The sequence below is a fragment of the Sceloporus occidentalis genome, unplaced genomic scaffold (genome assembly GCF_023333645.1).
Source record: "Sceloporus occidentalis isolate IW3139 unplaced genomic scaffold, rSceOcc1.0.p SCAF_101, whole genome shotgun sequence".
Lineage (NCBI taxonomy): Eukaryota > Metazoa > Chordata > Lepidosauria > Squamata > Phrynosomatidae > Sceloporus > Sceloporus occidentalis.
The window spans coordinates 920,530-937,608 of NW_028317081.1; the positions used below are offsets into that span (position 1 = coordinate 920,530).

At 41.5% G+C, this 17,079-nt stretch overlaps 1 protein-coding gene across 3 annotated transcripts in view; it reads left to right on the forward strand.

Annotated features, from left to right (window-relative positions):
* LOC149283771 (nipped-B-like protein) overlaps positions 1 to 17,079 on the forward strand; it is a 41,102-nt gene that overhangs the window by 13,613 nt on the left and 10,410 nt on the right. For all 3 annotated transcript variants that reach the window (XM_089497269.1, XM_089497270.1, XM_089497271.1), the window contains exons 11-24: positions 36 to 914; positions 10,991 to 11,173; positions 11,519 to 11,692; positions 12,006 to 12,077; positions 12,966 to 13,055; positions 13,157 to 13,260; positions 13,414 to 13,500; positions 14,110 to 14,341; positions 14,474 to 14,625; positions 14,832 to 14,912; positions 15,733 to 15,833; positions 15,995 to 16,124; positions 16,213 to 16,295; positions 16,753 to 16,885. In XM_089497269.1, coding sequence (XP_089353395.1) covers positions 36 to 914; positions 10,991 to 11,173; positions 11,519 to 11,692; positions 12,006 to 12,077; positions 12,966 to 13,055; positions 13,157 to 13,260; positions 13,414 to 13,500; positions 14,110 to 14,341; positions 14,474 to 14,625; positions 14,832 to 14,912; positions 15,733 to 15,833; positions 15,995 to 16,124; positions 16,213 to 16,295; positions 16,753 to 16,885 — 2,501 coding nt within the window. The remainder of the gene's footprint in view (positions 1 to 35; positions 915 to 10,990; positions 11,174 to 11,518; positions 11,693 to 12,005; positions 12,078 to 12,965; positions 13,056 to 13,156; positions 13,261 to 13,413; positions 13,501 to 14,109; positions 14,342 to 14,473; positions 14,626 to 14,831; positions 14,913 to 15,732; positions 15,834 to 15,994; positions 16,125 to 16,212; positions 16,296 to 16,752; positions 16,886 to 17,079) is intronic.

Consider the following 17,079-nt stretch of genomic DNA (forward strand, 5'->3'; position numbering starts at 1 on the left):
AGAGGCGACCAAACAAAAGTCTGATGGCCGTGCAGATACGCCGAAACACAAACACGATAGAAGAGATTCCATCAGATTGTCATCAGAGAAGAGACCGGATACGCCGAAACAAAAATCAGATTCCAAATGCGAGTCCTCTAAAGCGAAGTCTGAAAGCCGCTCCGATGGGGGGAAGCAGCAGAAGGTAGACGGGAGACCTGGGCACGATGGTTCAAGGCGCGACCACGAAAGCCCAAAACAGAAATCTGATGAGAGAGATTCCGAAAGGCACAAAGGGGATATGTCAAGGGTCCGGAGGCCCGAGTCCTTGAGGTCGTTCAACAAAAATGAACTGGAGTCAAAACATGGGGGCAATAAACCTGATGCATCAAAAATGGAAAAATCTGAAAAGAAACACAGGCCCGATTCTGACGAGTCAAGGGATAGGCTTTCATCTGGAGAGCAAAAATCCAGGCCGGGTAGTCCTCGGATTAAACCCGACGGTAAACCTGACTCTAATAAACCTAAATCGGATAAACCTTTATTAAAATCGCCTACCGGCAAAGATGACAAAAGGACCGATGGTAACAAAAGTAAGATGGATGGGAATAAAACGCACGGCGACAAGGCAGGGTTCCCAAGTTATTTGTTGGGTGGGAGTCAGGGTGCGCTGAAACACTTTGTCATTCCAAAGCTCAAGCGGGACAAGGATGGCAATGTCACTCAGGAACCTAAACGACCGGAATTAAAAGGAGAGCAGAAAGAAAGAGGGGAAAAAATCGGCCTGGTGGAAGACCTTAATAAAGGTGCGAAGCCTGTTGTGGTTCTCCAAAAGCTCTCTTTGGATGAAGTGCAGAAACTGATTAAGGAACGAGAAGACAAGTCAAGGGGTTCTATGAAATCCAACAAGAACCGACCTTCTAAGCCTAGCAAAGGTAAGATGTTTATACGTTCTCTCCGATCGCCCTCGATTAGAACCTTTTTATTTTGCATATGTGAAAACGGTGGAATTTGGGCAGCTTTTGTCATCGCGCTTGAAATGATGCAGAAAAGCGCTGCTGGTGAATTTGGGTTTAGTTATGATGGCGATTATTGTGGTTTGAAATCTGTAGAGCTTTTATAGAGCTGAGTGCATTCTTATCTACGGCATGTGTTGTCTACGCGAACTGCACGTGTCTTTGATAACGGATCTTGTAAAGACTATCTTGGGTTTTTTGCTTTGACAGCGACAGGTCTGGGTACTGAGTGCTACCAACCGGCTCATTTCCCAAACAAGCAGCTACTGCTTAATGAATTACAACATGAAATTCTTTATGGTATTAAATTATCCTACACTAACCCTGTTAGTACATACAGTATGCCCCTTTATGTACACATTAATAATCAGGGTAAACTGGCTAAGAAAAGGTTGACAAAAGTTGCAAAAACTAGAAAAAAATAGGTTAAATATGGAAGATTTGTGTTGTGCTGTGAAAATGTCACCCAAGCGTAAAATCCCGGCCCGTCCGCTTTTCAGTAATGTGTATTTCTGTTGATGTCGTCGTTTTATTCTTGGATCGCTGTTGGCAGAAGGCGCTCAGAAGACTTAGAAATTAAAATGCGATTGTTGGGATAGAAAATAAGAACTACAGCAGTCTGTGCTGTCTCTCCTGGGGGCATTGGGAAGATCTGACCCTGTATGCTGTATAGTTAAATCACAACTATACACTGAGTCTTAATGTCAGTGGTTTGCAGAGAGGATCGCGGCATAGGGGCTCGCACTGCAAATCTTGTGTTTTCTATATGCAGCGAAGGCATGGCGCAGGCACGCGCTGTCTAGGGAGTACAGTGCTTTGTTGTGTCCTTCATACTTGCCAGATATTTGTGCTGATGGTCTCTGGGCAGTTATTTTTAGGTATGAATTAGTTTTTTACGCCATTTTATATATATTGTAAATGTGTGTTTTTGTACTGGTGAAAGGCGTTTTAACTTTTGTCCCTGGAGAATATATTTGACGCGTTGTTGGTTTTATGCTGGCGAGTGAGTACAGGTATTGGGTTATTTCGGGTTATACGTCCCCAGAAGTCTGCATGGAGGTGGAAAGCACGTGTGGTGACCAGAGAGCTGGTAGTGCTCTGCGCCGGTACGCGTGACTTCGCTGCGGCTCCTTGTTGTACGACGACGGGCATTGCTTCCATCAGCAAACCCTGTAACATGTATTTTATTTAAACACCTAAAGCCATTGTGTAACGAGCCGGAGATCAGCCAGCCTTATGTTTCCTTAAATGTATTCCTTCTGCTGAATCAGGAGCCTGAACTCTACTGAGCAAGTGCTATACGCTTACTGCATGCTATATATGTGTGCAGAGCCGGCCTTAGGCGTTGTGGCACCCTGTGAGGACTACTCATCTGGCGCCCCCCCCTTACTACCCCCCCCCCCCCACTTACCTTGTTGCCGGAGTCCTGCGGTGAGAGAGGGAGGCATCCGTCTTCTCAACACGAGATGCCGGCACCGCAACGGAGTCACGGAGAGTAAGAGGCGCCGAGCGGTTGCTGAGAACTTCACGAGCAACCGGGCAGGCACCCTTGCTACCGTGTGTGTGTGTGTGTGTGTGTGTGTGTCACAGGGGCAGATTTGTCTTTATGGGTCTCTGTGTTTAAGCCGCCACTTCCCCCCCGGTCTTTACCATCCACAAATACAGGTGTAGATCCACTTGATCAGAATTTTAGATCTGTTGATTTAGATTGCTAGCAGGAGCGCGGACCGGGTCACAAGGCGTTCCAAGCCGTTCAGTCGTCGTGTCCTGCGTTTTATGATTGCTTTGGAAGGCGCGGTCTGCACCCCGCTGGTCTCTAAGCCAAAGGATACTCTATTCATTGTGTAGAGTCCGCTAGGAACCCGTGTGTCCCAAACTTCACATGGTCTGTCCGGTAACGGCTTCGTGTCGGATACCGGAATAGGCATGTTCGAAAAAGTGTGACTTGGAGAATGGATTGGAATCGGGCTTTCTTTAGAAGGCTGTAGCGTCCCTTATTGTCTCGGTTTATTAATGTCATAGTATGGTGTTTACATTACCTTCGCTCCTGTGCAACATTGACTTTAACCAGTAACGTTCTGGAGGATTGTGTGCGCTGTCGGTATGCGCCGTGACATCTGTCTGAAGCTCCCGGTGTAATGCGGTTTTACCCCTGGTCGTCCCCGCATGCAGGGTTGGATTGGGCCCTCCGTGCTGTTCGTGTTACAGCCAAGCGATGGCCGTTTGCTTAGTCCGGATGCGCCTGGAACAATTAGCGGTTTTTGTCATAGAATTTACATTTAAAAGCCTGTCGGTCGCATCGAGTCGGTGAGAATCCTGCGGCGGACAGGCCGGCTCGTTTCTCTCGTTCCGCTCGGCAGTCGGACTGAAGGAAGAGAAAGCGAACGCGTAGCTCTGTTTATTGGGAATGTCTATAAATCCGGCCGCCAGGTGGCGCTGCCGGGGAGCACGTGTCGGAATTTTTCTCACGCTTGTCATTGAGGAAAATAAACACTGTTAACCTGTTATGTTCCGGAGCGCGTGCGACCAAGTGTTTTATTTGCAGTGTTTTTCATTTAAATGATGTGTGTTTTGGAATATATTATGGCAAGGGATTACTTTGCGTAAGTAACTTTTTATTATTATTAGAGAAATGCTTGAAGAAATGTAGATCGCTGTCACTTGTCACTGTGTTCTCCGTACGTCTTTGTAAGAGTCGGCACGTACATACAGTACATGATGACGGGCTTTAACCCTTTGTATGTCAGATGATGAACCTAAGCGTCTAGAGTTTCAGTGAATGAGCGCTCACAATCCTGCATTGGCTTTCGGTTTGTTTTATAAACGTGTTTGGTGTCGCGACCCGCTGTGTCTGGTGTATCCGTGTCTTTACGGCTTCTCATGTAAAAAACATGTAGCTGCAATGAGGGCAAAAAGCCTATTGTCGGGGTAAATATTCACTGGCTTTATGCCATTTTTTTTTAAATGTAGATGTTGCAGTGGCATTTTATATCACCAGCAGAGATATTTGGAAGCGTTGGTTTTGCTTGGGGGGGGTAATGTTTAAGGGGTTCGTTCTATAGCAGAGCTTACATTACATTTATTTATAAAGCGCCGGCCGATTCCGCAGCGCTGTTACAGTCAGTAGAACAATTTATAAACACAATAATAAACCGGTGCAAAGGAGAAGAGGGCCCTGCTCTTGCGAGTTTACAATCTTGGAAAATCCCGGGAGCCAACTTGGTGATATTTTCTGAGGCTCTCATTAGGTTGCCTCGTTACGGGTGCTCCAGAAGCACATAGATTTTCATGAGGACGTTTTTCCTTCTGTGCCGCACTTTTTAGTGTTGGTTTTTAGGTTTCTTCTTCGGCGCTGCGTCTGGTGCTTTGATCCGTTTTGGATGCTGAATCTCGTAACAGCAGTTTAAGAAGAGACGGCAGCGCAAAAGTATCACAAACGGCCCACATGGGCCCCACAGGCCTCCGTTATGGCTCCTTTGGGCTAAAGCTAAACATTGATGAGACTTGGGAAGGTTCTGTTAACCAAGTGAAAGAAAACGAATACACCTTTCTACATCGGGGTTTATTAAGCAGATGTGTCGTGTTTTTGTCTTACATGCTCATATGCGCACACACACGTACACGTACGTCTCGGGGCCTAACATGCACTGTGACCCTGTTGTGTGCCTCACAGCACCCGCTTCACCGCATCCCCACAGAAACGCATAGGGAGCCGGATTTACGATGGCAGACGATAGGCAGCGGTGTGTGTGTGTGTGTGTATGTATAGTGCGAGAGTCAGTCTGTAAGTGTGAGTATGTGTATGTATACTGTAGTGTCTGTGTGTGTGTATGTGTAGTGTCACAGTCAGTGTGTGTATGTGTAGTGTCAGTCAGTGTGTGTGTATGTGTAGTGTCACAGTCAGTGTATGTGTAGTGTCACAGTCAGTGTCTGTGTGTGTATATATGTGTAGTGTCACAGTCAGCGTCTGTGTGTGTATATATGTGTAGTGTCACAGTCAGCGTCTGTGTGTGTATATATGTGTAGTGTCACAGTCAGCGTCTGTGTGTGTATATATGTGTAGTGTCAGTCAGTGTATGTGTAGTGTCACAGTCAGTGTGTGTGTAGTGTCACAGTCAGTGTCTGTGTGTGTATATATGTGTAGTGTCACAGTCAGCGTCTGTGTGTGTATATATGTGTAGTGTCACAGTCAGCGTCTGTGTGTGTATATATGTGTAGTGTCACAGTCAGCGTCTGTGTGTGTATATATGTGTAGTGTCAGTCAGTGTATGTGTAGTGTCACAGTCAGTGTGTGTGTAGTGTCACAGTCAGTGTCTGTGTGTGTATATATGTGTAGTGTCACAGTCAGCGTCTGTGTGTGTATATATGTGTAGTGTCACAGTCAGCGTCTGTGTGTGTGTATATGTGTAGTGTCAGTGTGTGTGTGTGTGTGTGTGTAGTGTCAGTCGGTATGTCTATGTATTGTGGTGCTAGATTGTGTGCATAGTGTTAGTGTGTTTTGTTTACATATGCATAGTGTATATTGCATAGTGTGTGCATGAGTGTAGCGTTGGTGTGTATGTTACAGTATGTCATTAGCATGAGTGTGTATGTTAGTGTGTGCGTTACTGTATAGTTAGTGTGTGTAAGAATAATGGCTAAACATACAAGCTTTAAAATACCCCTTGTCGTGAAGGGGTTACCCGCTGTACAAACTGCAGACCGGGAGGTGATAGGAAAATAAAAACCGAACTGGGGAAGAAAAAAAAGCCGTTTCCTAGATCCAAACCCGCACCATATAACCCATAACCACCGTGTAACATTATAGACGGGAAATACCCGTCGGCTCGGCACACCTGCTGCTTTTGTGCCGATGGCTGCCGGCTCGTTAAGTCTTGGCGAATGCACACGGAGTGCGTGCTCCCTATAACTGCGCATGCGCGTACTCACTAGCCTGCGCTTCACTTACTCGCAAACTAGAAGAGAGATTTCTAAGTAGAGGGAAAGTTGTTTGGGGCTGGGAAGTGGGCAGCCTTCTTTTGCTGTAGAATTGGTCATCCTCGAGGTAAATGTATTCCTATGTGTGTATATATGTGTGTGTGTATTCCTATGTGTGTATATATGTGTGTGTATTCCTATGTGTGTATATATGTGTGTGTATTCCTATGTGTGTATATATGTGTGTGTGTATTCCTATGTGTGTATATATGTGTGTGTATTCCTATGTGTGTATATATGTGTGTGTATTCCTATGTGTGTATATATGTGTGTGTATTCCTATGTGTGTATATGTGTGTGTGTATTCCTATGTGTGTATATATGTGTGTGTATTCCTATGTGTGTATATATGTGTGTGTATTCCTATGTGTGTATATATGTGTGTGTATTCCTATGTGTGTATATGTATATGTGTGTGTGTATTCCTATGTGTGTATATGTATATGTGTGTGTGTATTCCTGTGTGTGTGTATTTCTGTGTGTGTATATATGTGTGTGTATTCCTATGTGTGTGTTTATGTCTGTATATGTGTGTATTCCTATGTGTATATATGTATGTGTGTGTGTGTGTGTATTCCTGTGTATATGTGTGTGTGTATGTGTGTATTCCTGTGTGCGTGTGTGTGTATGTATGTATGTGTGTATATATGCATATGTGTGTATGTATATGTGTGTATATATGCATATGTGTGTATGTATATGTGTGTATATATGCATGTGTGTGTGTGTGTGTATATATGCATGTGTGTATGTGTGTGTGTGTGTGTGTATATATATGCGTGTGTATGTATATGCGTGCGTGTGTGTGTATGTATGTATGTGTGTATGCGTGTATATGTGTGTGTGTGTATATGTGTGTATGCGTGTGTGTGTGTGTATGCGTGTATGTGTGTGTGTATGTATGTGTATGCGTGTGTGCGTATGTATGTGTGTGTGTGTATTCCTATGTGTGTATATATGTATATATGTGTGTGTATTCCTATGTGTGTATATATGTATATGTGTGTGTGTATTCCTATGTGTGTATATATGTATATGTGTGTGTATTCCTATGTGTGTGTATATATGTATATGTGTGTGTATTCCTATGTGTGTATATATGTATATGCATGTGTGCGTGTATTCCTATGTGTATATATGCATGTGTGTGTGTATATATATATGCGTGTGTGTGTGTATTCCTATGTGTGTATATATGCATGTGTGTGTGTGTATTCCTGTGTGTATATATGCGTGTGTGTGTGTGTGTATTATGTGCGTATATATGCATGTGTGTGTATTCCTATGTGTGTGTGTGTATTCTTATGTGCGTATATATGTATATATATGTGTGTATATATGTATGTGTGTGTATTCCTGTGTGTATATATGTATGTATGTGTGTGTATTCCTGTGTGTATATATGTATGTGTGTGTATTCCTGTGTGTATATATGTATGTGTGTGTATTCCTATGTGTGTATATATGTATGTATGTGTATTCCTATGTGTGTATATATGTATGTGTGTGTATTCCTGTGTGTATATATGTATGTATGTGTGTATTCCTGTGTGTATATATGTATGTATGTGTGTGTGTATTCCTGTGTGTATATATGTATGTGTGTGTATTCCTATGTGTGTATATATGTATGTGTGTGTATTCCTATGTGTGTATATATGTATGTGTGTATATATGTATGTGTGTATATATGTATGTGTGTGTGTGTATGTATGCGTGTGTGTATTCCTGTGTGTATATGTATTCCTATGTGTGTGTGTATTCCTGTGTGTGTGTATATATGTATATGTGTGTGTGTATTCCTATGTGTGTGTATATGTGTGTATATGCATGTGTGTGTGTATATATGTATATGTGTGTGTATTCCTATGTGTGTGTATTCCTATGTGTGTGTATTCCTATGTGTGTGTATTCCTATGTGTGTGTATTCCTGTGTGTGTGTGTGTGTGTGTGTGTATATATGTATATGTGTGTGTATTCCTGTGTGTGTGTGTGTATTCCTGTGTATATATGTGTGTGTATTCCTGTGTGTGTATATATGCGTGTGTGTATTCCTGTGTGTGTGTGTATTCCTGTGTATATGTGTGTGTATTCCTATGTGTGTGTATATATGCGTGTGTATATTCCTGTGTGTGTGTATATATGTGTGTGTGTATGTATGGATGTGTGTGTATATATGCGTGTGTGTGTGTGTATATATATATATGTGTGCGTGTGTGTGTGTATATATGCGCGTATGTATGCGTGTATATGTGTGTATGTATGCGTGTATATATATATATGTGTGTGTGTGTATGTATGCGTGTATATATGTGTGTGTGTGTGTGTATGTATGCGTGTATATATATGTGTGTGTATGTATGCGTGTATATGTGTGTGTGTGTGCGTGTATATATGTGTGTGTGTATGTATGCGTGTATATATGTGTGTGTGTATGTATGCGTGTATATATATGTGTGTGTGTGCGTGTATGTATGCGTGTGTGTGTGTATGTATGCGTGTGTGTGTGTATGTATGCGTGTGTGTGTATGTATGCGTGTATATATGTGTGTGTATGCGTGTATATATGCGTGTGTGTGTGTGTGTATGCGTGTATGTATGCGTGTATATATATGTGTGTATGTATGCGTGTATATATATGTGTGTATGTATGCGTGTATATATATGTGTGTATGTATGCGTGTATATATATATGTGTGTATGTATGCGTGTATATATATATGTGTGTATGTATGCGTGTATATATATATGTGTGTATGTATGCGTGTATATATATATGTGTGTATGTATGCGTGTATATATATGTGTGTATGTATGCGTGTATATATATATGTGTGTATGTATGCGTGTATATATATATGTGTGTATGTATGCGTGTATATATATATGTGTGTATGTATGCGTGTATATATATATGTGTGTATGTATGCGTGTATATATATATGTGTGTATGTATGCGTGTATATATATATGTGTGTATGTATGCGTGTATATATATATGTGTGTATGTATGCGTGTATATATATATGTGTGTATGTATGCGTGTATATATATATGTGTGTATGTATGCGTGTATATATATATGTGTGTATGTATGCGTGTATATATATATGTGTGTATGTATGCGTGTATATATATATGTGTGTATGTATGCGTGTATATATATATGTGTGTATGTATGCGTGTATATATATATGTGTGTATGTATGCGTGTATATATATATGTGTGTATGTATGCGTGTATATATATATGTGTGTATGTATGCGTGTATATATATATGTGTGTATGTATGCGTGTGTATATATATGTGTGTATGTATGCGTGTGTATATATGCGTGTATATATGTGTGTATGTATGCGTGTATATATGTGTGTATGTATGCGTGTATATATGTGTGTATGTATGCGTGTATATATGTGTGTATGTATGCGTGTATATATGTGTGTATGTATGCGTGTATATATGTGTGTATGTATGCGTGTATATATGTGTGTATGTATGCGTGTATATATATGTGTGTATGTATGCGTGTATATATATGTGTGTATGTATGCGTGTATATATATGTGTGTATGTATGCGTGTATATATATGTGTATGTATGCGTGTATGTATGCGTGTATATGTGTGTATGTATGCGTGTATATATATGTGTGTGTGTGTATGTATGCGTGTATATGTGTGTATGTATGCGTGTATATATATGTATGCGTGTATATGTGTGTATGTATGCGTGTGTATGTATGTGTATGTATGCGTGTATATATATGTGTATATGTGTGTGTGTATGTATGCGTGTATATGTGTGTATGTATGCGTGTATATATATGTGTGTGTATGTATGTGTGTATATATGTGTATGTATGCGTGTATGTATGCGTGTATATATGCGTGTATGTATGCGTGTATGTATGCGTGTATATGTGTGTATGTATGCGTGTATATATATGTGTGTGTGTGTGTATGTATGCGTGTATATGTGTGTATGTATGCGTGTATATATATGAGTGTGTGTATGTATGCGTGTATATATATGTGTGTATGTATGCGTGTATGCGTGTATATGTGTGTATGTATGCGTGTATATATATGTGTGTATGTATGCGTGTATATATATGTGTGTGTGTGTATGTATGCGTGTATATATATGTGTGTATGTATGCGTGTATATGTGTGTATGTATGCGTGTATATATATGTGTGTGTGTATGTATGCGTGTATATGTGTGTATGTATGCGTGTATATATATGTGTGTGTGTGTATGTATGCGTGTATATATATGTGTGTATGTATGCGTGTATATATATGTGTGTGTGTGTATGTATGCGTGTATATGTGTGTATGTATGCGTGTATATATATGTGTGTGTGTGTATGTATGCGTGTATGTATGCGGATTTGTTTTCCAAATATAAGAACAGATGCCGCTGTAGACGGGTCTCTCAGTGGGGGTAGAATCTGTGTAAATGGAATGATTGGCTCTGAGGGCCGTTCCTGATGTTGTCCCGGTGAGTTATTGGCGTGTGAATAGCACGGAATGTATGTGATTGACGTCGTTACTGACCGGGCTCTCGCTCAGAGTTCTGTGAAGTTTTGCTTTTTGTGAAGCCGCGTTAAAGTTTTAGATGCTGCCGTATTTGAGGACTCCTTTCTGTGCTGGTGTGGAATGATTTACTTGGACATTCCGGGGTTCGAAAGAGGACTTTGTGAAATACACAAAAAGATCTAACCCCAGTGAGCTGCTGCAGGAACTGGTTGGGTGGCCCTGTATAATGCATAGTTAAACATTTCTCCAGTCCTCTTACACTGAATTATACATTATACAGGGCCAGTATAGCCCTTGCTGAAGACTGTCCGTGCTGGCCCTTCATAATGAATAATGAAACCACATCGTTCCCTTTAGTGAATAGCTCCCGATGGTGTCGTCTGTACTGCTGTTTTCATAAACCTAATGTAAGCGGTAAATGTCTAATAAAGTCCCTACGGGGCTCTTACAATCCTCTCCTCTCGTTCATTAGGTGGAATAGATCAGTCGGTGTTGAAGGAGCTGCCGCCGGAGCTGGTGGCGGAGATCGAGTCCTCCATGCCGCTCTGCGAGCGCGTCAAAATGAACAAACGCAAGCGCAGTACAGTGAACGAGAAGCCCAAATACGCAGAGATCAGCTCCGAGGATGACAATGAGAGCGAAGAGGCTTTCGAGCGTGAGTACCCGGGGGGTCTACCTGCGCTGCGTGTTAATCTGTTCGCATGTAGCATCACAGCGTTTCAACGTGTACACGCTTTCCGTTTGTGTGATAAAAGCGCAGAACAAACCTAATCGTTGACCTAATATCAGGGGTAATGACACTTTAATATATAATATAATCAAATGTGTATATATATTAATTTTAATTGACCAGATTTATCACAATGTTATGATCAAGGTGGGTGTTATTTTAGGCTGCGGTCGGGATTTCATAGAGTAATATGACGTTATTAGTCCCACGATGCATGTAGTGATTGTGTGGTTTTTTCCCCTCTTTCTCCATCACCATGTATACTTTCAGCATCCAAGAAGAAGCAGAAGAAAGATCAGGACTGGCAGTACGCAGAGCGCGAGAGGCGAAGCTCTGGTGATCACCGGCGGAGCGGGAACGATTCCAGAAGAAGTGGCCGATACAGGGAGCGTAGCCCCGAGGACTCTGAAATGGAAGATTCTCCCCCTCCCTGCCTCAGTGATGGTTAGCGCACGACCCGGTCTCCACATCTAAATACCATGCCGTTCTTTTCAGAAATCTGTTTGTAGGGTTCCTGTTCGGGCTGGCCATTAATGTCTGTGTGTAGTTCAGAGGGGCTTGAGGGGTTAACTATTTTATAGTGGCATGTGGATGTAGTTCTGCTTCTAGATACATTTGTTCTGATTTTTTTTGTATCGTATAAACTTCAGCGTTGTGGTCGCTCTGTGTTTGTAGATATATTTATTGGTCTCATTCACTTGTTTGTGTAACCTGTAAAATGTCCCTTAAAACTTTACTCTGTTTTACCAAATTTTAGTGGCCCGGAGAATGAAGAAAAAAGAGCGCCAGAAGAAAAGGAAGGCCTATGAGCCGAAACTCACACCTGAAGGTAACCGTGGGGAAGAAAGGGCTGGCGCAATGTAACGTACCCACCTTATACATGCACATGCGATCTGTACAGAGCCGTTCGGAGTCTCTGATGATCCCATGGCAGCTGATCACCCACAAAATAGAGATCTGAAGGCCCTCGTGCCATCACGGCACCAGAGATTGCCACTGGTTATCACAGAGATCCTCGAGTCTTTGTAGTCACCATGACGCCTTCCAATCTAAAAGAAAAAAATCGATAACTTCTCTGTTAAAAAAAAAGGTGCCCAAGAACCTGTATTGATGACATAGAACATCATGAAGAAAGCAGTGCTGTGCACACTGCCCACCTACTTGTTGCTGGTGCAGGGGGCTACCTCACCCGAGGCGATTCACCCTCCCAGTCTTGCGCAATCAAGCGAGCCTTCCTTTATGAAAGGTGGACAGTGGTTTATTTTGTTGCTTGGTAGGTAGTGAGATTTTTTTTTTTTGTTTTTTTATTTTAAGCTCCTGTTTTAAAATGGCTGAATTGTACACAGCCGAGCCGGCCTACACTCTACCGAGTCACAATGTGATAACGCGTGGGGGGATTTTGTACTGCAAACAGTCTCAAATGAGACGTAGGCTTCCCAAAATGAAAGTTGGATATGGGGATGATCCATTTTGTGCCCCGTAACTTCGAAAACCCATTAAAACCTATACATGATGGGTATTTTCAAAATCTATACTTATTTTTTCATCAACTTTCTTTATTTTAATGTATTATTCATTCTAGATGTTGGAATATACGTCTGAAATGGTACCAAAAGAGAGCTTTTTTGTTTTTCCTTGGGGAAAATCCAGTATGCAGGCTTACTACGCGGACCTTGAAATCAATCAGCTGTTACATTTGTTTTTGTTCTTGCTGCAGAAATGATGGACTCCTCAACGTTTAAAAGGTTTTCTTCAGCCGTTGAAAATATTTTAGATAATTTAGAAGACATGGATTTCACGGCATTTGGTGAGTTTATTTTTTTTCCCACCGGTTCTGAAATATTACAGAATTCACGCAAATGTTTCGATACGATGAGCCTTAACTTTAATTCCTTGTCTGCATTTCAGGCGATGACGATGAGATTCCTCAAGAGCTCCTTCTGGGCAAACATCAGCTGAACGAGTTGGGCAGCGAATCTGCTAAAATTAAAGCTATGGGCATTATGAATAAGGTAAAGCTGAACGCAGTCCTTTTAAACAAGATGAGATGATTCTTCTGTCTTTTCCCCATACAGCTGCTTGGCAGTATCTCTGACTGTGTAAATGTATATAAAACATTCTGTGAGATGTACTATAGTAAAGTATTTGTGTTTCCCACGCACCAGATATCATCAGAAAAAATGGTGAAGTTACTAGGCATTCTGGAGAAAAACATTCAGGATGGTTCAAAGCTTTCCACGATGCTCAACCACGTAAGTCTTGTCTGCTTTAACGGGCTGCTCTTGGGTGTTTTCACCTACAGCATGTCGCTTTCTTAAATTAAAATTCTGTTTTTTGACTTTCCGAATCTATTTTTTATACAGTCGCGGCCATTTGAATATTAACACATCACTATGTCCTCTTCATGCTATGCAGCATAGTCTCATCCCACATGAATCCATATGCCTTTTCAAATGGATTCGTTCATGGTCTCCGTAAAACTCAAACGCCCAGTTACTAAAATGATTGGACTTTATGTGCCCGATAAAGCTAGATGATTGACAGCGGCAATACCTTAGAATAGCCGTTTACTTTCTGCGATATAAAGTACGGTTTTACTTCAAAAACTTTTGTCTATATTAAAAAGCCTTTATGTGCAAATGAAATTGCATCCAGTTGTGGGAAGACATGGATCTGTTTTCATCTTGGCAAAACACTTGCTTTTATGGCCCAGGTTCTAAGGAGCCATATTGTCGAAAGGCAGACTTTATCCTTCCCAAGAAACTCATTGAATAAACTATTTTCTTCTTTACTGTGTGACAGCATATTGTGTTTTTGTTGTTTGTAAATAAACTTTTTGATTCTTGTGATGTCTCTCGTAGAACAATGATGCCGAAGATGAGGAAAAACTCTGGCGAGATCTTATAATGGAGAGGGTGACGAAGTCTGCCGATGCCTGTCTAACGGCGGTCAACATTATGACTTCTCCGAGCATGCCAAAGGCGGTTTATATCGAAGATGTCATAGAGCATGTCATTCAGTACACTAAATTCCATTTACAAAACACGCTTTATCCGCAGTATGACCCTGTCTACAGAGTGGATCCTCATGGAGGTTAGTGCCTTGTCCAAGCAGACTGCAAATGGTTGCCAGTCTTTTGTACTTTAAACCATTAACGGGCAAGCGATGTACAGTTTACGGCCCCCGTGTGTCCCGTTATCTGATACCCGATCTGTTTTCTCTCAGGAGGACTAATGAGTTCAAAAGCCAAACGCGCCAAGTGTTCAACCCACAAGCAGAGAGTCATAGTGATGCTCTACAACAAGGTGTGCGACATTGTGGCCAGCCTGTCCGAGCTGCTCGAGATACAGCTGCTCACAGACACCACCATCCTGCAGGTAACACCAAGATCCAGTGTCTGTCAGCCCGTGTAATTCTACTTATTTACGCTAACGTGCTGTGACTTTTTTGGAATACAGTTTTTGAAAAGGGGACTAGTCTACGTGTAATATATTGCCTTAAAAACCCTAGTCGTAAATAGTATAAGTGAAATGTTTTCCCTTTTGTGGTTTCGCAACTTTCATTAACTTGACTTTGTCTTCAGGTGTCATCAATGGGAATTACACCATTTTTTGTAGAAAGTGTCAGCGAGTTGCAGCTGTGCGCCATCAAGCTGGTCACCGCGGTAAATGTTTTCTTATTAAACCTTCATTCTTTGCATATGCAGATGTCTTTTATTATTAGTACGAGAATAAACACTGGTTTAGCGCTCTAGGATCAGGTTTTCTGGGTGAAACCTAATAAGCCGTTGGGTTTACTGGGCAAATTGCATTAAAAGGCTTGGATCGTACCGCAGTCCTGGCTATAACAAAGGAAAGGTACCCTGCTTTGTACCACCGGGAACAGGAATTAAATTAAATTCCCAATTCACTGCTTTTTTGTACCTGTAATTAGAATAAGGCTGAGCCGTTAACTTTTGGACTCTAAGCAATGCAGTTGATAGTATCAGAGTCTAGGCATGAAACATATGCATACATTTACATTCAAGTACGTACAAAAACTGTCATTTGTGAACCATAAAGTGTTAAATATCGAATGCTCCTCGCCTAATTTGAATTTACAGGAAACCGTTGCATAGAAGGCCGTAAGACATATAGTGCCTTTCTAACGTTCTACGGTAACTTATATCTTAAATAAGCCTAACTTGTGGGTTTGTTATAATAGTACAAACATCTGGATTTATCCGTTCCTGCAATCGATACCCCTTTCATCTGCCACAGCATGGAAACTCCGTTCTTTGCCTGCTTATTCCAGACTTCCATCCAGGGTACAGGAACCCGATCTGTAAACCAGAGTAGCATACCCGCGTATAGTGAATGTCTCTTGTTCAGGATTCCCTTTGAGTTTCATCTTTTATTTATTTTTAATAACTGTTGCTTTTCGACAAAGAGTTAAATTGGCCGAGGCCTCTTTCTGACTTGTGGCAATGTGTTTGTATCTTCTAGGTGTTTTCCAGGTATGAGAAACACCGGCAGCTTATACTCGAGGAGCTTTTCACGTCTCTCGCGAGGCTGCCGACTAGCAAAAGGAGTCTGAGGAATTTCCGGTACGGTCACGCGTTACGCAGACTAGTGATGGGAGCGTTTCATCTGCTCTTAATGCTAAAAAAAATAATCTATTCTTAGAAAATGTTTACATTATTGCCTGAATAGATACGATATAAAAAAACCACTTATAACCTTGCTTTTAATGTTTTCCTTGTATCAGGTTAAACAGCAGCGACGACGACGGCGAAGCGATGTACATCCAGATGGTGACGGCGTTGGTGTTACAGTTAATCCAGTGTGTGGTACATTTACCGTCTGATAGGGACGCGGAGGAGGAGTCCAACAAAAAAGTAAAATAAAACATTTCTTCAGACTTAAGACATCTGTGTAAAATGACAGATTATTGCCAGTGTTGTATAATGTGTTCTGTCTCTCCAGGTCGACCAAGATGTTTTCATCACAAACTCCTACGAGACAGCCATGAGGACAGCACAGAATTTTCTATCGATTTTTCTCAAAAAGTGAGTGATGACGTTTGTTTAACCGTTAAAACCTTATCCAGGCCTTCTTGAAAAAAGTGGGGCAAAAACCATGGAACCTAATGAAGAAGGTAGCGGTGTGCCAATCGGGGACTGCCTTTCATACCAATCACCAACCCACACACACACACACACACACACGTCTATTGTGATCGTGCGCGACTACCATTATAAACACAGCATCAAGCGCTCAACACAACGCTCCGTTCATGTGTAGTCGGAGACCGTTAAGGAGCCTCAGAAAAGTTTAAAAACAAAAACTATATATATGTATCTATGGTTAGATCAGCGTGCCGGTACACTAAATCCATATGGCATATAACAAATGACATCATAAGCACAGATCGGTAATTTTGAACATGTGTGCTTGCGTTTGGTTATTTTCACAGTAGATTCCGTGGAAGGTTTAAAATGTATTATTTTTTTCCTCCCAATTTAGATGCGGAAGCAAACAGGGAGAGGAGGACTACAGGCCTCTCTTTGAGAACTTTGTGCAGGACCTTCTGTCGACCGTTAATAAGCCAGAGTGGCCTGCGGCGGAGCTGCTTCTCAGCTTATTGGGGAGGCTTTTGGTAAGTCCGCGAATGAAACAATTTTAAATATATTTTACACTTAATTCAAACTTTTCTTTTTGGCTCAAACCGTAATATTTAGTGACTTTCTACTTGAGGTTTTACAATGTGTAACCGTCACTCCACAAGTCCCATATGTGGTTGACTAAAAAATAGAAACAAGAAATCATACAAAGGAAGTGCGATGTTAATAA